This window comes from Anguilla anguilla, chromosome 16, assembly GCF_013347855.1.
Source record: "Anguilla anguilla isolate fAngAng1 chromosome 16, fAngAng1.pri, whole genome shotgun sequence".
NCBI classification, from domain to species: domain Eukaryota; kingdom Metazoa; phylum Chordata; class Actinopteri; order Anguilliformes; family Anguillidae; genus Anguilla; species Anguilla anguilla.
The window spans coordinates 21,242,771-21,263,884 of record NC_049216.1 but is presented as its reverse complement, the minus strand read 5'-3'; the positions used below and the strand labels follow the sequence as shown (position 1 = coordinate 21,263,884).

Genomic DNA, 21,114 nt, shown 5'->3' with positions numbered 1-21,114 from the left:
ACTTCCAGGTCCCACTGGTGCAGTCCTCTTGGCCCACGGTCCTTTTCTTCATATTTTATTTATTTACATGGACAGCCTACCCACAATTCTCTTGAGACCCAGATGTGTCAGTACTGGTCAGATGACAGCAGTTTCTTTTATTCTTTTTTCTCTTCATTTGGAACACCAGGACTGCATTCCAGTCCACAGAAATATTTGTTTTATTCATGCTCCAGTTCAATTTCAGGGGGGGGGGGGGGGGTGATTATAGACATGATGGAATTAAACAAAAGACATAACACAAGTATTCAACTCTGTATTCTTGTAAAATAATTAGATATCCAAATTCAATCAGCTGGAACCTGTTTGGTCACGGAGTGAATATCTTCAGTAGTTGACAATTTCAGAGGGCAGCAGTGCTGTTCTGAGAGGAGAATTTCAGCAAGGCTTCTGTACCCCCTTCACTTTTCTATGATCTGAGAGACTAACCCCTTTGTGGAAGCCCCCTAGTGGCCAGTACACAGGTGTCCTGAGGTTGCTCAACTCAGACATTCAGTGCTCCAGCAGCCAAGCTGTGTGGAAACCACAAACTCTGTGTTCTAGCTTTTATTAGTAGACAATACATGACAACTGTGCTAAATACGAGGTTTCTAAGTGCCACCATTGCCACATAGGTGGTCCATTTAACAAGCAACCCCTCCCTGCAGCCTCTGTGACTACACCCCCCCCCCCCCCCAAGATGACATATTGGACAATAGTGTCTATCTGGGAGTTCAAAAAAAACAAATTCTTTCACCACCAAAAATTGGTATTCTTTCATAGCAACAAGATAAATGTCCCAATAGCTAAAACTGCTCACTGAAGAGAGAAATAAGAGGAACCTTTTTTAAAATTATGCCATGTCATTCAACTATCAATACCTGCAGCTAAATGTAGAATAAATATACATTCTTACCATTGGTTGTACATGTAAAGATGCCTCTTTCAAGATTCAGTGGTAATTTACTGGTCTTGAATAATCCATTTGAGAAATAAACATGCAAATTGAAATTGGAGGTTGTTACTTAAAATGGGCAAGCATTCTCAAACCCCATTCTCTATTTACACTGGGTTCCCCTTTCATTTCATTCTGATTTAATTGCTAACTTTTATATGTGATCTCTCGATTTCATTTAAAACTGGAGAACAACTTCATTTTTGCATTTTTACCTAAATTATAAATCTAATCTAAGTAGTATTGTAAATGGTGTAAAGTTTCTTTACACCCATTTAACCCATTTTCCAAGTTTCTGTGATTCTCACATCTGGAGTTATAAACCCTCAAGTAGAACACCCCCTAAATGGTGAGGATTGGTCATATTTTGCATCTGTGCAGAAGGGGTAAGCAAATGTCCAACAACAAATGTTAAAAATTGTGACTCAATGTGAGGGAGTGGGGGTTTTGGGAGACCAACCGCAACTGAACAGGAGGTTCTTTAAGCTATTCACCAAAGGTAGAATAACCACAAAGTCTCAAGAGACAAAAGGACAGCGGAAAAATAACGGAAAGGAAAACAATACTCCTAAGGAAGGGTATCCCAAAGAAAAGCTCAAAACAACCCACGTAATGGGTAAAAAACTAAAGCTTAAGGAGTATGAACTTTCTGAAAATAAAACTGCCTGAGCAGAAAACGGAGCCACTCAAAGAAAACAGACCTCGATCCGAGGCTGAAAAGGAACACCCTAAAGAAAGAATTCTGAGTTTAGGTTGTGGCACTAATTTGTTACCAACAACCTGTTAGCTAAAGACTGTTGTGCTAATTTTATAGCCACAACAATCCAGTATCGCAACTCTCAATACCTTTACCTTTACCTTTACCTTTACCTTTACCTTTACCTTTACCTTTACCTTTACCTTTACCTTTACCTTTACCTTTACCTTTACCTTTACCTTTACCTTTACCTTTACCTTTACCGATAGATTACCGGCTCTCATGCAACGTAAGTGACACTAAAGCAAAGCTTATCGGCTTGTTCGAGGTTTAAATAGAATGCCAACAGGTGCAAATTGTAAAAAGAAATTTGTATGTGTATAATTCAATCAACAAAATGGAGAACTCAATGGCCGTAATAACTGAAGAAAAGACGCATGAAAAAACCAATGGCCGTAATAACTGAAGAAAAGGCGCAGAAGGAAAATAAATGGTGGTATCAGCCAAAACCATGACAATTAACCTTGAAAGGAAGGTGTGCCTTGCTATGTTAGATTGTAGTACTCCGAGGGAATGTTGACATGTCATGTACACCCATCCTTGGAGACCTATATCAGCTCCCATCTCATGTTTTGGCTAGACAGGTTGCCATGGAAACTACTTGCAGTGAAACAAATAAGAGATTTTTAACTGTAATAAAATATCCACGACTCTCCCTGTAAATGTCCCAGGTGGCTACTCCATTGATAAGCAGTCCTAAAGTTAATCTGAGCAGTACAATGTGAAAAGGCTACAGGACTATGGAGCAGCAAGTGATGAGCTAGCTGAAAGGATAATTTGTTGGTGCATATCCAGTCTCTAAATTTTAGCAGAGCACTAAAATACAGATTTATGCACTGGTGATGGTGGCCCATTAAACTCCTGAGTAGTGATACTGCAGTCATAAGCAGTGTTATGGGTTAACATTTTTCAATGCAAATTAATGGCACTGTTTACTCTGAAGAGAAAAGAAAAATCATCCCATTCCATTAACTGCAGATATTATTACTTATGTTTATTTGAATGGTAATATATGCCATATATAGCTTGATTTCTTTGAATGAGCTTTAATTTAAAAATATATAAATATATGTATTTTACTTCCTTAGCCAAAAATCCTGCCTTGCAGCCAGTCCATGGAACCTTCACAAGGCATTCAAAACTGCTCAAAAATACACATCAAGGAGTGTGTTGGCATGGGTTGCAATTGCCTGATTGTGTTCAACAAAACAGTTGTCTAAAATATATTCTGGTTGAGGACTTCTAACTTGGCCTTGGCCTCCAACTTGAAAATGAGTTTAATCAAGCTGACTGAGGCCTCTCAAGAACTATTTTGTCTTGTTTTTCTTTTCAACATCCAGCAAGCACAACCAGTCACCATATTCAGAGCTGGCTTTTAAATGACATAATGTGGCTGCAGATATTAAGGTGCTTGACAGAACATCTAAAATAAACCATTTATACTGCAGCTTGATCATGACTCCCATTGTAAATCAGCCTGGGCAGTTAATCTTGAAGAAAAATTAGTCATGCACGGTTTCAGTGAAACAAATATATACTATAACTGGATTGTGGAATCTGAGTAAAACCATACAGTGAAACTGAATAAAAAAGAGTTGCCCAATGTGTGGGAGTCTTATAGGCCTTGGAAGTTTCCAAAACAGCAATCCAGGTGACAGAAATCCTGCTGTGATAATTGAATTATTGAGTACTTTATCCATTTTATTTAGGCAGGCAATTTCATTGATTGTATTTTCTGTTCTATGTTTCTGGATAATCTCTCTCATATGCAGGCACCTAGAGTCTGTTTTATTGTGTCTCCTGGGGTTTGCATTTGGAACTCTTGTATGCAATTGCTTTTATATTGCCATACTTTGTATTTTAATACAGTTGGGGTCAATATCAATGGCCAAAAAACAAAGCGGTGTTTTCAGAAAATTGTGCGATATCTGTTTATTGTCATGTAAAATATGGCAGCAGAAGCTTTTAATGGGTGACAGAAATTTAGGGGAAAAAACCGTAAAGCAGTTGCTGTCTGCAGGTTTCATTCAAGTTCAAGTTGATCAATGGGAGTTTGAATGTTGTAAATCAATAACGAGAGCATAAATATTATTTGACAAAATCCAAGATGGCTGCAAAACAAAATTGCCAATACACAGGGCATATGATTTGCCAGTTAAAATCATTTACTGCAGTGGTTCCACAAAAAAAGTTTGGTTGAAGTATCTGCTTTCATTACAGAGAAATCCACATATAAAAAATAAATAAAAATCCTGGTATCGCACCCACAAGAGCTCAAATTTCATGCAACCTGCTGTGTTCCCCCTAGGCCCCCTGGCAAAGAAGGGTACTGAGTTAAAACAACAAACCATTGCATAGATATGACTTGCTTCCTGTTTGGCATCTTTGCCTGAAAATTTATGGGTTCATTTATGGTGAACCATTCAACGATCTAGGAGGAGATGTTTAAAATGTGTTTTTCAAAAAAATTCTAAATGGCAGAAAATCCAATATGGTGGAAATTGATGGGGGTGGGCACATTCAACTCAGCAGGACCTAAGAATCAAAGATTAAAACATCATGGCTCTAGGCCAAATGATTCAAAAGTTACAGGCAACAATCGAGCATCAAATCTTTCCTGTTGGTGCTGTTAGAGCAGTGAAAGAATTGACCCCAAACTTGGAGACTGGATATCATGGCCGGTCCTCTATCTGTGTGCAAAATTTCAAAAAATCCATCATGTGGTTCTGTTGGCTGCCGTAGACTCCCATATCAGAGTAGTGAAAAAACTATAACAATTAAAATAGGTGCCTATGCAACGTAATAATAATGTTTTCCAAATCTTAAACTCAGATTTCTTAAGGAACCTGTTTCAATTTTTTTTCACCTTTATTTTACCATGAAGTCCCATTGAGATCAAAAATTTCTTTTACAAGAGAAACCTGGCCAAGGTAGCAGCCGTACACAATCACAACATATTAAAATGCAACATATACAACATGATATACAATAATACAGACAGCTATTCAAGAAAAACAACCACATGCCTCAGTCACTACATTCTTTATAATGCAAGGGAGATAATGGTGCATATTATGGGGGGTATGTGTTGAACCAGAAGAATGATAGGGGATAGATGCACTGTTACTAAACAGAGGTGGCTCCCAAGCTTAGGGCTGGGATTAAGTGATTGGTCATGGGAGGTGATGAGGCATATCATGAGGGAAAAATCACAAAAATAACTTGCTCTATACCGTACACACATTAACATTCACATTCATTTAAATAAAATGAAACTATGCATGAAACTGCACACAAGAAATTATAAATGCATTTGTTTTGATATATTACAAAACCAAATATGTCCATATTTGAATATATATCAATCTACATTTTAATAGGTAGGTTACATTCATTGTATTTACACACCGGGTGGGCCATTTGGATGGTTCGTCATTCAGCTTTTCTACGTGCTATTTCAAGGGGGAAATCAATCATGGCAGGGCAATTGCAGTTCTTTTAATTTACAGTGCAGTGGTTTAGAGCAACAATGTATTGTATTAATTAATCATATCTTGCCTTGATGATAGTTTTATTATTTGTTTTGTCCAAGTTAGCAAATTTTCTCCAATTAAATCTTTGGAGAAGACTTTTTAACAATTTGAGTGTGCGTAAATAACATGTAAAGACCCTGTTACTTTGATTTAAGTCCACATTTCTGCATTTTTCCTGATAACTTAAAAATATGGCAATGATGGGAAAATAGGTTAAATATCTGCAACTAATGACCGAACAGTTCAAGAATGATGTTTGCACACGTCACACTTTTAAAATTCAGATGTGATTATGTCCTACTGCATCAGAGCAGGGTATTGAAATCTACTGTGACACAAATACAGACACATGCAGGCCAGCCAGGGGAAGAGCTATGGACCCATGAGGTCTGATGCTTGTCTTGGAGGAGGTTTGTATGTGTTGGTGGAATGGCACTTGAACCCAGTGAATGATGGGTACATTGTGCCTGTCACTGCTGGCTATAATTTAATTTGGCCTTGTTTGGACATGTCTGCTGTGAATCTGAAGGATGAAAACCCCTTGTTTCCACACTCAGATTGCAACGCACAGCTGAGGCTCTCATGCATTGTGCAAGCCGTTCTAATCTGGGCTCATCGGTTTCATGTCTCCCTTACATTCCCCATCACGTATGCATGGTACCAGGCCTTATTTATCTGGAAAAAGTGGAATCCTCTTTTCTGAAAATCAGAAGATAAATAAACAAATAAATAAGAGCATTGCTTCATAAATAAGTTTCTTCCTTCAAGTTATAAAAAAGTTACACAGTTTAAAAAAGAAACATTTGTGCCCAAATTTTGTTTTGTTGAAATCCACTGCTCATGGTTAAGGACGAAGCTATAACAGCTTACTTAATTAATGTCATGCTGAGTCATAGTTTTATTGTGGTTTATTGCTTCTATGCTATTTTAGCTATTCCCTGCAGAGAGAAATTTCTGTGTTTTTTTCTTATTTAACATTTGAAAACCACAACTAAGCCTTGAATGTTTATTGACTGAGAACATTCTGTTTATGTTTTCATCCTTGCATATTTGGAAGCCTTTGAATGTGCAGGAAACTCTAGTAAGCAGTCATAAATCAAATAAATAGTGGGATTTTAAAACTTCTGACATACCCCAGATCTCTGTCATATGTAATTATAAGGATAATAAAGTTTTGTCTACCAGTCTTTTCCCTTCACATGACTTAAACATTTTGCACAGGTAATCATTTCAAAGTTGCAATAACAGAAAGTCACTGATACTATTACCTTTGTTGATTGATTCAATATTTGTCCTTCATCTCACAATTAATGCAAATGTTAACATGTAGCAAAATTAACACACTGGACTGCATTTATGAAAAAAAGACAAAATCATAATTTATTTGAGAAATGGCAAATATGAGGGCAAATGTTGATTGCATCCTGCCATTTATTTAGTGCAAGGCTGTATTTTCAGTGCTGTGTAGGTTATTACACTCGTATATATGTGAAGCACAGTGCTGACGGTAAATACATTTATGAGCAGATTTTTCAAATTAGCATGTTCAAATTACCATGTACTGCACCAGTGTCAAATTATGAATCACATGATGTGAGACATGGTTTATCACATCAAGCAGCCTCACTCTTGATTCATGGTGTTCTCACAGTCTCACCTTAGCTACTGTATAATTTATCCACTCGCAAATCACCTTGCATCTTTGTCTAGTACTGTGTGTGGTTTTTATGCAGGTGAAAAAATTTGCCCTTTTCCCTAGTAGTATAAAGAACTTTAATTCTGTATGTATAATGTTTCATAACAGGCTCTTCTAATTTCATTTATATTTCATGACAGACTATTAACCATATACATTTCTCAGTAATTATGCCTCCGATGTAAATAAACCAAACAATGAAGGTGGTGTGTTTTTACAACTTTCATGCTTTTCTTGAGAAAACGTATGTGTAGTATAGTGCATGGAATATCATTTGTTATAGGAATCAGTCTGGATGTGGAGAAACTGATGTTAAAAATGCAAAAATGCTGTTTATGGAATTGTCAAGGTGGAGTTGTTTAATGTCTTAAGCAAAGACTGAAATTTGTCTCCAAGGATGGATTACAGAAACCAAGATGAGACATTTGGGGTCAGATGTTTCCTGGGCTGTGTCCTCAAAATATGTACTGCCTACTAAGCATACTGCATACCGTTTTAGTATGCTATGGTCAGTATGCAGAAAATATCATCAATATTATTTTACAACCATACTGTGGAAGTGTAGTAAGACATTCCGCCCTCACAGCCATGCTCACGTGTTGTTGTTTTTGAAGGAACACGTCAGTGAACCTGCACCTCATTTGTAAGTGAAGCTGGGTGTCATATTTATGGGACCAAAATCGTTGTTTACTTCCTGAAAAGAATGCTCCCAAATACACTCAGTGAAACCCCATAAATAATTATAATATATAATGGTATTTTAAGTATGCTTTTTAAGTATGTTTCGAGAAGATTTTTGCCTACTTATCAGCTTTCTCATCCAGTGTACTCAACAACTATAGTCAACAGTACACAAGTGCGCTGAGTTTAACACGGCCTAAGACAGAATCTATTGTTCTGTTGGTGGGGATTCTGTAAAGAAGCATGAAAAGACATCTCCTCATTTAAATAAATGACTTTTCAGGGATGTTTCACAAACATATATGTAAGTAGATTTCATGCTTTATTTTACAATACAGGAATAGTTCAGAACAGTTTCTTGAAAACAGATGCAAAAGACATTACCAAAAAGCAATCTACGCAGTTTGCAACACATCAGAGGCTACAAAAAAATGTAACTAGAACATCTGATAAAAACACATGCATTTATGGGTACTATATATAATTTCTCATTTTATATATATATATATATATATATATATATATATATATACAGTGTGTGTATGTGTTTCTTACAGATCTTTCTAAACAGGCAGTATGCTGCAATATCAAATGAAAACCCGTAATTCAACACTTTTCTTGAGTTGTATGTCTGCACAAGAAGTATGTCTCTCACAATCAAAGAAAACAATTGAAATGAATTGCAGACTGCAAGGGACTGTATATTTGAAAATGTGAATTGAGTCTACTGTAAAGCACATTTTATCTCTTACTATGTTGTTCTATTGATATTTAGTGTGTTATTGAAGCACAGTGAAAAGCATATTACTGTTAAATCATTGTCATGTGAAATATTATTTTATAGGCAGATCTGTAGTGATAACTTGGTTCGATTTTGCTCCAAATTTGAAGTATTATTTGTAGCTACTACTACTACTACTACTGCTACTACTGCTACTACTACTACTACTACTAATAATAATACAACTATTCTACAATGGAGAAGATATGAATTAATCCAGTTTCACTGACCGACTGCACCAGTGATGTTGGCATGCACAGATTAGTCTTGCATGTGATGGCTTTGTGTGTCACTGAGTGCAAGAGAGTATGTCACTGGGAGACAAGGAAATAATGGAACTTCATATGTACTTCATTTGCTCAGCTTGGAGGCATTACCAAGCCTATGAAGTCCTATTGTCAAACATTTACCTGGAATGTGCTTTTTATATGGATTTCTTATAAATGTGTCAGAGTTCAGAATTACTTGCATCTGAGGACTTCATTATACTGTAGCAGCATGAATGATTGGCTCATAAATCCCGCTAATGTATGCGATGAATAGACAGAGATAGCTCTAGAACAACCAAGAAATGTCTGAGTTTGCATAGGCATACAGTTCATATTTTGTCAGTGCATAATGGCTTTAAGATGGAGAACTGGGCCTTTCCAGGTGTTTGTAAAATAAAACAATCTGTAAATTGTGTCTGGCAGCTAGTTCCCTCTGTGCAATTTAGAATCAATCTAAGTCACTTTTTGTTAAGGACTGATTCAGAGATGACTTCTAGTTTGTGGTACCTCTGCTCTGTCTTGGGAGGCTCATCAATCTGTTCTCACATAAAGCTCTAAATGCAAATTACTTAAGTGTAATATTTTTCTGAATATCGTCTTTGGTTATTCTTGTTTTCACTGGGGTCAATACTGCACTGAAATTAAATTATTTCATTTGCATCATTCATTACTAATGGGAAAAACAAAGTGAGTGATGCTAATTTGTACTCAAGTGTGCAGCTGGAAACTATTGTCAACAAACTATATAGTCACAGTCTAGATTTTATACGCACCCCTATACCCTATTCTCAAATAATCACTGGGTATGGCAGCCATAATTGAATCTATGATATTTTGTGTGGCACATGAACCCCAGTTGTTATTGTCAACAAACTATATAGTCACAGTCTAGATTTTATACGCACCCCTATACCCTATTCTCAAATAATCACTGGGTATGGCAGCCTTAATTGAATCTATGATATTTTGTGTGGCACATGAACCCCAGTTGTTGTTGTTTAATTTTTTAAGGGCAGACATTTTTAATTTTGGGAATATAGATCAAGAGAACAGCATGTACTGTTTCCCAGCAGATGAACTCATAGAAATTTTATGGAATTGCTAGATTTATTGCATTGCTGCTATGGAAAAAGACAGGAAAATGTTTATTTTGTCACTAATGCATCTGGTTCTGTGAGGTTTGCAAAGCTAGCACCGAAGGACCAATGTATTGTATTGCACACATACACACACTATCTCTCTCAATTCTGTTGTGTAGCTATAAACCTTAAAATTAGTATTTCACCTCAATAAAAGAAAGGCTGACTCAACATTAAGGAACCGTCAGTGTATTTCCTAATACTAGGGGTCTCAAGAAACTCCAGTGTTTTGCTCAAAAAATATCCTCCCACAGGTATTTCCCTGGCAATATGAAGACACAGCTTAAAGCTATGCTGTCAGAAGCCCTGCAGTGGAAGTCTCTGTCCATTGGATTAGCACAGTCCATAAATCCCAACAAAGTCAAATTTGGTGATACAGAAAACAAAAGTAAATCTTGAAAGATTAACAATCTAATTTTTTCCACTCAGAAGAAAATAAGATTTCCCAACCTCCTTGTGATGTGTCACAATAATATCCCATTCATTTTATGAAAATTCAGAGAAAACATTACACAGTACACTAGAATTTGGATTTCATATTACAAAATCTTTGGGCAACTTGCCTGTCTTATCCTCCATATGCTGTTTAAATGGTACATTGATAGCACACATTTTCGGGGAAAAGAAAATAAATAAATAAATAAATAAATAAATAATTGTAATATGTATGAAACTCTGACCCAGTGATAGGCTAGCATGATTAGTTACTACTGTCATAGGAGGGAAATTAATTACATGATGCCAAATAAGGCTGCATACTTGAGTAACATTGTCAGGGCAGCCCTTTCATACCAAGTTGCAGCTTCTTTTTAAATAAATCAGAACAATGTAACTGGTAACTGATGTTATGGGACTTCAAAGACACACTTGAAGCCAGCTTATGAAATCACATAATTTATTGCTTATTGAGGACTTTCGATTTCACCTCAAATCAATTAGATAAGAAAGCAATTGAACTTTCTTGTAAGCGCAAGAACACATTCTCACACTTAATCTTTAATGAAGAATTGAACTTTGTTGCTCAGGAAAATATTGTACCTAAAGAGAATAAAAACAGAATTTCAGGCTGAAATCAATCTTTAGAGGTATGGCTCACAACAATGTACACTTTATTATTGAATCCAATTAGCCCCCCTCCCCAGCATTGTGCAGTACAGCGTAGTGTGATATGTAGGTGCCATGACCACCAAAGCTTTAGAGCAGATTTAGTTGCCGTAATATGGCTCAATAACTGTAGTCTCCAGAACTGACAGTACAATACAATCTATGTTATTCACAAAAAGACATTTTAGCCTTGGATGTGAAGTGCATTACTAACTATGTCCTGAACAAATGCACCCAAGATGATGGACAAGTGAATCGTACAGTATCTCTACTTTTCCTTGTTTGCTTGACACTATTGCTCCATTCCTTTGTAGCTCCAATACAAAATGCTTACAGTTCTCTAATTGCATATCAGGCCTAAGCCCATATTAAAAGATTTTCAAATAGCCACTGCAGAAGCCTGTTTCAGAGAGCTCCCTGCTGGTAGGCTGTCATCAACAGATGTTATTTCTGAAGTACAATGTGCCTTTGCTGATTCAGCAGCCTATCAGTATGGTAAAAACAATCCCTTCCTATTATAAGAACCTCAGAAGGCTTTTTTAAGCGTCAATAAAATAGAGGTATAAATGTGATATTGCCTTGCTGGGAGATGCTGTCCTGTCCCTTTTGATGGTCTGATGTTCCAAAAGCAGCTTCTGATTGCCTTTCCGAAGTTAACACCCTGGCCTTAGTAATTTACAGTGAAATATTTTGTCTGTTCATGAGCTGTTCATTGTCATTTTCTCATGCCTACTGTTATTTGGCATGTTTCTGGGATGAAACCCGAGTTGGGCATTTAGAACCCACAGTAGGGGTGTGCAGAGACAGCATATGTATCTGGAGTGGTGGGGGGGTGCTTACAAACAGCTAATCTGTAAGGTGGGTGGCTATCTATTGTCTCATACTGTTACTTAATACATGCATCTGCCAGTGTGTAAAAATGCATTAATTTGTGTGTTTTGTTGTGCAGACTAAACTACATTTGTTTATTTCATTTTTCAGACAAATCCAATCTTCAAAGTATCATTTATCAACTTCAAAACTATATCTTTATGCAATGCATTTTCTGTGCACTTCTGAACAATACTTTTACTTAACACAATGTTGTGCTCCATGGTCAAAAACTGAATATAGATTCCCGTTAATTGGCCATACTGTCACTCAAGTAGAGTCTAAGTTTGTTCAGTGTGTTCCCCAGCACAAGCAATAGCAAACACATTGGGTGATGAATTGGCTTTTGGCTTGTCTGTAACTCGATATCATAGTTGCGCAGTGCTCTGGCTCAATAACTGCACAACTATGAATGGCCTGAAAATAAGTGGAGTGGAATAAAAGGAAATTAGGGAGAAAGTGGAATTACCTTTTATGTGAGATATTACATGTCAGAGGAATCCACCAAAATGTGAATAGTAGATTTAGCCATCTCACCTTCATCATTAATAAAGAGACAAAGGAATACCTGCTGTAGTGTCAGTATTTTCTACTATGATTTCACATTCCTTCCCTGGTTTACTTTCTTAACATAACATAACAACATAACATAACTGTAGCAAGGTGCGTGCCACCGCTCGTGTATCGAGAAAGAGAGAGAGAGAGACGAGTTCGAAGTAATCACTTCTTTTTATTGTTGCCGCACACCCGGCTTTTCATTTAACTGGTTACTTTTGCTGTAGCGCCGTACTTCCTCCGTCACCAGTCCCCCCGTCTGCCTCAGCGAACGCCTTTTAAAACCACCCATGCTCACTGTCAAGGTAATCAGCACATCGTTAAACAATTAAACATTTAAAGAGCGGTGCTGATTAGCAACCTCTAACAGCTGTGGCGCAGAGTCCGAGAGCCGCCCCGCCCACTCTCTCCCTCTGCAGCCAACGCACAAACCACGCCCCCCCTACCACAATAACATCAACAATGCTCGCCATTTTTTGACTAAATTAATGCGCTGATTACCTGTTCATACATTTGGCATCTTTTTTTGTTTAACAGCTGCAGAGACTATTTCAGGTATTCTGAACTCGCCCATGAATAATAACTGTGCAGCGGCTATAAAATTGTATTCAGTTTTATTTTTTACTCTTGAAGAACTAGAATACCCGTCAGAATTTCAGACATGACAGCACGGTTGGCTGACAGTTGTCACAGGGTCTAAATTCTAATAAAAGGCATAATATTTCCGCTTACCACTTACCACTCTCTCCACTGTAGCATTTGGTTTTAAAAATCAATTACAAATTTAGCCATTAATCATTTAGTAGATCTCCTTATTAAGACAGATCGTTTGAAAATTTTACATCCCATATTCCTGCCAATCTCAAACAACAAGACCATCAATCAACAGAAAAACTTGGCAGGAAGAACTTTTTTAATGGGGGAAAATACATGGCAAAGAATGAAATTCAACTGGGAGACATTTTGGGATATGTTATGTCTGGCAGTGTGGAGAAATTTGAGATCTGATACAGCAGAGTGCCGTATATTTGTCTTAAACTCCTCCATCCTGCACACGAATACTGAGTTAACCCAGTGTGTGTCTCTGGATTTGACCTCAGCTTTACATTTGCATTTCTCGTTTCTCATGTGTCTCACTCCGCTCCATGAATACATGTGTGATTACCGCTTTAGCCCAGTCTCTGGCCCCGTCTCTGGCTCAGACTCAGAATTCCAGGCATTTCATTTTCCCCTTTCCCAAAAATCGATTCCAGACTTGGCGGTTAACTCCTCCCTGTGTCCCCTTGGGACTCCATCGTCTGAAACTGAGGCCACTCCTCTAGTTGGCCTTGCACAAGGAAATGAAAAGGTTTGCAAGTTTAGGTCTGCAGACACTGTATTGATGTTGGAGCCTTTGAATATGTGGAAAAATAGAAGCAGCTATTCCTCCGTATGTGAAAGAAATACAAACCTTTATGTCCAGCAGAAAGCCAGAAACATGGGCTTTTTAACCTCAAAGGATTAATTATACATCTCATGTTTTTTAAGTAATTTAAAACCTACATTAATGCAGAGGCCTCTGATGACTGTTTTTTAAGACCAAAGCGTTAACATTGCTGAAACTCTTCAAAACATATGATAATTATCTAATGGTTATTTGCCATTTGTGACTCACAATAGTCTTCTTGACAAATTGGTGACACTGTAACATTTAATATCCTAACAATATGCATGATGTTGATGGCAACCATGTTATGGAAACCATCAGAGGCAAAACCATTGGAAAATGGGTTAAATGAAGTACACAATGTATTAATTATCCATTATATTGGAATCACATTGATAGAGTGGTAACCAAATGTAGTAATTTTGAGCCCCTTTCTTTCCCTTCATTCTTGCTCATTGTACCCTTTTCAGGCTTTTTATAAATGTATTGTATGTGCATGCATGTTGTATTAAAGAAATGAAATAATAAACCATTATTTGCTTGATCAGTAACAACCATTTAATACAGTGGAACCAAAACTGATGATTGAGGTATTTAGGGAAAAGATGCTTAGATATAACTGTTGGTGTTGTTCTTCTAGACATCCTTCAAGGTAACTGAAACTGACTGCTGAGCTTCGTTTAGCATGGTAAGGTGATATGTGTCCGTAAAGCTTTCAACTCCAAGGGCACATATTGCCTTCCAAATACTGGGGAAGAGCTGAGCCAAGGGCTATTCTGCAATAACATCACTTAAAGTGCTAGTCCTCAGTGATGCTCCCACCATCTCCATCTTGCAGTTGTGCCAGTAACTAGACCTCCAACATTGCTCCCAGAACAATGATTCATGACTGCTCGGTTGCCCAATTACCAGCTGCTGTCCATGGAAGCCACAGTCTCTGTGGTGATTCTGTCTGCTTATAGGAGCAGCAAACAAGAAGCAACCACTGTACAGTGTCCCTTCAGCTGTAGCAGTCCTAGACAATACTTGGATGAGATTATTAGCATATTTATGAAACCCAGGCTGAAGTTGAATCCCCCATATCAATCACCTGTTAGTACATATCTATTTCAGCGCTGTTGTAGTAAGGAAGAGAAGGGGAGAAAAAATCAGCAAACCCCCACACCAATTAATCTCTCTAATTGAGTGTCAGGTTCCTTCTTATGTGCAAAATTAGCAGGTTTTCTATTAATGGCCACAGGAAGGACCTTAGCCACGAGAAGCCAAAAACATTGTCCTTTACAGTAGATTCAATTATGTCTTCAAGGCCTATCTTTGCTTCCAGTAAATTTGATAAATACCCATTTAGAATTTCTTATTATTATGCTTGCCATCACAGATTATTAAGTTTATTTGGATGTGATTTTTATTCATATATCCATTTTGTGATACTGATCATCAGGGTTCTATGTGAAAGAGGTGTTCAGAAAAATATTCAGGCTGCTACAAGCCAGCCTGAATATTTGAAATCTGAAAGACAATATTTGTCATGTGCAGATCAGTGAGTTGCAGAATTGCTGCTCTCTGAACTGGCTTTTGTAGGAGTGGATGCAATTACCTGTTGCATACCAAAGAACAAAGTGGTTGTGTTCAAAAAATATGTGTTTGCATTTTTGATTATTTAACACGGATCGCCCATAAAAACAAACTGGTGTAAATCTTTATTTTGACAAGGGTATATGCTGGGGAAAATGATAAAGAATAGACCTGTCCTGTATCTACCTTGTCAGTCATGGAGTGAGAGCTAATAAAACAACCTTCTTGGAGAACCTTGGGAAGAAGGATGTGTCATTACCCATTATGGGTAATGACACATTACCCATTACTGTATGTAACATGGTGACGGACACATAAACACCTTTTATCATTCAGCCTTAAGAAGCAAGGCCTATGGGCTTTTGCCCACACTGTTGTCATTATTATTGTGATGCAAAAGTATAGAATAATTTAGGATTCTTTCATGAAATGCAGAATTAAAGGGAGAGGTTATTTTTTTTCCACAAATCTAAAATCAGTGTTGTTAGGTTTATATGTCTGTACACATACATTGATAAATATAGCCTGGAACATTCACATTGGGATATTTTATTCATATACTATTTAATATATATATATATATTTATATATATTTTTTATTTTTATAACCACTTCCAAATGAGAATGGCTGCAGTATGGTAGGGCTCACTTGCCTGGTTTAAAAAAAAATCTAAAAAAAAAAAAACTAAAAAAAAAACTTTTTGACATTACTGCTGGATAGGGTGTTTATCACTAGAAACTTCACTCCAACCCCAAACTCCCAAAATAGGAACTCCCCTCTGACAACTAAATTAATACAGAACCCAGACACATTCTTCCTTGGCACATTAAATGTATAGCTAGCTGTATGAAAACCTGGTCCTGTGGTATGCTAAATGAATCAGACTTTTGTACATTGTTTTTCCTCATTTTTGACAAGGTTATTTGTTCCTTGGCATTGTTTGCCCTTACTCTAAATTTCCAGAGGAATGATTTTCTTTGTCCTGCATGACTAGGTCACTATATTTTTCTCCAGACGTGTTTTACCTGAACTGTCTCTGGCCACATAAGATGAAGAAAAAAAAAACAGCAAATAAGATTGAGAGAGCAAGCTAAAATTATGGGTATAATACTTGACACTATCTTTTTGCCTGACACTTGACAAGGCAAAGGATCCTAAGGAAATGGCACAATATCTCTAAATTTGTAATTATGTGATATGTGACTGTATAAATGCTTACTGCCTCTAATACTGCCTCTGGTATTCCAATATCTCATTATATCGTTCTGTGTAATATTGTTTTCCACAGGGGTATTGTAATCAGCTCTTTTTGGGGTGATGCTCATATGCTTTCACTTAATATTCAGGCCATACATCCATCCCCAATTTGATACTGTCAAAATGCGATCGAGGGTTGATATGTTTAGCCCATTCGCTTAAGCTCAGGTGTCCTTTTTAAGATCACAGTGGAGATGCCTTTAAACAAAGCTGTCTAGCTGTACAGAGAAATACTGCATGCATGATTCAGAATCACTACATAACTGTAATGGATGAGGGACTTTGCACTTCTGGTGTATCACTTACCACCCCTGACTGACTTTGGGATAAACTGCTTATATATGTCTCAGTCAAGCACAAATTGGGATCAATATGGAGCTAAACCATAAACTATTTATTTGTTGCTGTAGCTTGTGTGATGACCGGATGTCGAGTCAAATTGGGAGTTGAGGGTGTACCACAAACATTGCAAACATTGAAAATATAGGCAGGATCCAAGAATCCAATAATTCATTATAAATGAATATGATGAGAGGTTGCACTCAGATTATTTTATTTTAATTTATTTTTTCAAAGGGTTGACAAAAAAGGATGACACATCTTTTAATAAACACAGACTTGAAGGTGAAGAGAGTCAACCCTGAATAGCCATGAATGAAACACTGTTGCTCAGATCAAAGGGTTTCTTAGCCCAGTAGATGTCAGTCATGTCAAGTTAACCTCAAACAAGGAAGTTCTGTTTGTGTGTCTAAGGCTCGTTTAATCTCTACCTCTGTCCTTTGATTTGACGTGGATTGAAAATTAATTTGCCTTTCCCAGGGATTTGCTGACAAGAGCTTAGAACTGTGTCAGTTTTCTTTTTTCCCTTTTTCTGTCTGGCGTTCTGACTCAGTGTCTGTTCTGAGAACACCTCGGCTGAGAATGTGTTGCTGTACATGCAAAGAAAGCAGCATTTGTTATTTGTGATGTATTTTGACAGGAAATGTGCCTCCCAGGACACAGGCCTCAGGCAATAAAAACATTCCTTCACATAGCATGGAGCCCTGACATTCTGGTGGCTGGTCAATAATTTAAGAAGAGAGAAATGTCTTCTTTTCAGAATGCCTGCCAATTTACAGCTGGTGCTGTGAAAAGCAAGAAGCATTACCAGGCCTTATTATGGGAGCTGGCAGAATTGCAGCAAGCCTGAGTTAGGACAGCCATTACCCTACTTCACTGGTGGATGCACTTTATGTACACTGTATTTATTGGTGTGACACACAGGGTGAAGATTTGGTTTGCTTCTCTGCACTCAACCCATTTACTGACTTGGGAGCGCTCTGTCTTTAAGTTTCCAAAACTCTTGCCTCCCAGCACTAGGAGCATAGCAGTTAGTGCAGCTGAAGGTTATTAGCGGTTCACTGGATAAGAAAATCCCCTACAGACTAATTTGGTAATCAGTCCATCATTGATTGGTCAACCAAAAACTGATGAAAGCCTATTATGGAATTGATTTTGACACCTCATTTGGATAGTTGTGTATGGAGTAGCGCCATATCTTTGTAGGGAAACACACTCGGTACATGTTTAAAAGAAAATATCATAAAAAGTAAAATAAAACTAATTAGTCCAACATCACTTTACAGAACTACAAATATCTATTGATTGCAATGATTTATGATAAATGTGAATTAAGTGTCTTTCTCACTGCATTGAAGATTCACTAGGCATATCCTGTTGGATTTAAATGTAAAATATCCTCGTGGTTCTTGTTGAAATTCAGTTATTCAAGAGATTACCCTTGCCTTGCAAAAAGTTCAGGGGATGATATTTTATGCTGATATCTTGATGTACTGTAATATACTTCTGAGAGGGAAAGATGGAAGGATAATCTCTAGAAAAGAAAAGTATCTTTTTCTGCTTTGGTTCTCTGGTTCTCTAGAGAACTAGATATGCGTGACATTGCCTAAGCAGTCAGAATGTGGGGAATTCTTCAATTTATATTTCAGGACAACACTGATTTGATGTCTAATTAAGCTGCAGTAAATTGAACTTACTACCTCTCTCCATTAATTATAAAAGCATAGCAGTGTATAAAATAAATTAATATGTTTAGATTTTGTGAAATCAATTAAAATTTAGATTTCAGCAAAATGAGGGGAAAAAAAGAGTGTTCTCTGTGATTGATGATGGACCTCTCTCATTTTTCACATTTCAGAATCTAAACTGGAAGCCGACCGTGTGAGAAAGGGAGCAGCGATGATTCACAAAGCAGACAGCGGAATTCGGGGGTGAAGTCAGGGTCGGCTTCCCAGCGAGCGTCAGGAAGGTCTTTGGATAGTCTCCAGGGTTGTAATCGGGTCCCTGAAGGACACGCAGGAAGTCGTGGGCAGCGGACGACGGCAGGATGCGGCAGGGTCTGGGACTGCAGGTGCTGCTGACGTGCTTGGGTGTGGCGCTGTGCAGCCACGGTTCATTGCCCTCGGAGCACGCCCACCGACGGAGACTCTCATTGCACGGTCACAGGGAGAGGGGCAAGGAAGGGCAGGTCCTCCACCGCTCCAAAAGAGGCTGGGTTTGGAATCAGTTCTTTGTCATCGAGGAGTACACGGGACCGGACCCAGTCCTGGTGGGACGGGTAAGCACAACTGTAACCTTTATTTCCCAGGTTAACTTATGTAGAGTCACCGGGACTTTCATTACTCACAGAGTCCTTGCAGTATCCTCCATTCCTTCCACAAAAGCAATCAGTGCCCTAGTTGATTAAAGGTCATAAATTGGATTTTCTTTTTAATAATGGAAAGTCCCCCCAAAGACACTGCCATCTGGGAAAGAGGGTGATTTATTGGCCCAAAGAAATAATGATTATGAATTTTCTTCCTTAATTCCTCCTAGGCCAAGCTGGTACAACCAGTTATTGGATAGAATTATACAGGGTCAAGAGGTTCTATTGTTGTATTACATTTTAATTGTTCACAGCCACTTCTGGCAATCAATCAATAAACTATTGTAAGTGCAGTATGAAATGAGTAAGACACGCTGACTTTGTCCATTTTTTTCCAACTTCATAAATAAATAGAATCTCCCAATAGCCTTACAACTATTAGGGCAATGGACATTGATTCCAAAACTGTTGACTGTGGCGTTCAAATGCAACATAAAATGACTTTTCTTACACTTTGTTATTGCATTTCAGCTAACCATTTGATTTTATTGTACTGTACTTTGAGCAACTCTCTTCTGAGTATGGCCTGGATTCATTCAACATTTACCTTGGTATTTGGTGCTCAGTGTTTTTTCACACAAACCCAGTTCAGAAATGATCACTGTCTGATTGGCCAGAATGTAACACGTTTGTATTTATAAGCCATAGGCGAATGTTGATTGAATCCAGGCTTGTATTGGTCGTTCTTTAAGCACTAATGCATATGTTTCAATACTGTCTATACTGACTGCTGTCCATCTTTCCAGCTTCATTCAGATGTTGACTCTGGCGATGGGAACATCAAATACATTCTTTCAGGGGAAGGCGCGGGCACCATTTTTGTCATTGATGACAAAACTGGGAACATCCATGCCACAAAGACACTGGACAGGGAGGAGCAGGCCCAATACACACTAACAGCGCAGGCAGTGGCTCGGGACACCAACAAGCCATTGGAGCCCCCCTCAGAATTTATTGTCAAGGTGCAGGACATCAATGACAACCCACCCGAGTTCCTCCATGGCCCTTACTATGCCAGGGTTCCAGAGATGTCCAATGTCGGTGAGTATGGTTTTGCCCATGATGAAAAAATCCTATGCATGGATAAAACTAAAATGATTTCTTAATTTTGACATTCAAGTCAATAAATGCAAGTCTCAAAAGTTTCCTTTACTACCAGTTTGGTGGTTACTGAACTTTCCAAACTATATTTTGAAGAAAAACATTAACACTTTAATTTATTCCCAAATCAAAGTTAAGGACAAATGCTGAGTGAATCCAGACCAAAAAATTCTCTAATCTTTCCATTTTATGGCCAGTAATAACATCTCATTCAAATATGAAAGTTATGGGAAATCCACTGTACTCTAGAAAACAACTTGGGCCATAGATTGTGACAACATTGATGATAGGTGACACTGGGAAGTTTTGTGTGCGTCTTTGGAAGGCTGTCAGCAATTTCCTTTAAGAGTGGGAATTTTTCAAATCAGGCTGCAGCAAAAAAAGGACTGTTATTGCTGTGGTCTTTAAAAGCCAGGCCTGGTCAGCCCTAAGCTGCTAGCACGGTGGTAGTGTGTGTGAGTACAGGCTGTACGAACCCAACTGCCTGCAATACATCATCCTTAATGCAGGCCTGTCGCTGAGTAATGATCTGTTACCGTGCGATTCCACTGGCTGACAATGTAAATGATGCTGCTGTGGACTCAGGATAGGATTCTAGGCCAGGCCAATTTCAAATATATTTAGATCTGTTGGCTGGTGTAAACACTACTAGTGAATTGATTTGAAATGATCAAGACTTTGGGAATTATTTT

The 21,114-nt window shown here is 37.9% G+C and overlaps 1 protein-coding gene across 1 annotated transcript in view; it reads left to right on the top strand.

Annotated features, from left to right (window-relative positions):
• LOC118215826 (cadherin-11-like) overlaps positions 1 to 21,114 on the top strand; it is a 48,720-nt gene that overhangs the window by 15,521 nt on the left and 12,085 nt on the right. Inside the window, exons 2-3 of the mRNA XM_035396840.1 lie at positions 18,815 to 19,234; positions 20,068 to 20,362. Of these exons, the coding sequence (XP_035252731.1) occupies positions 19,004 to 19,234; positions 20,068 to 20,362 (526 nt within the window). The 5' untranslated portion in view covers positions 18,815 to 19,003. The remainder of the gene's footprint in view (positions 1 to 18,814; positions 19,235 to 20,067; positions 20,363 to 21,114) is intronic.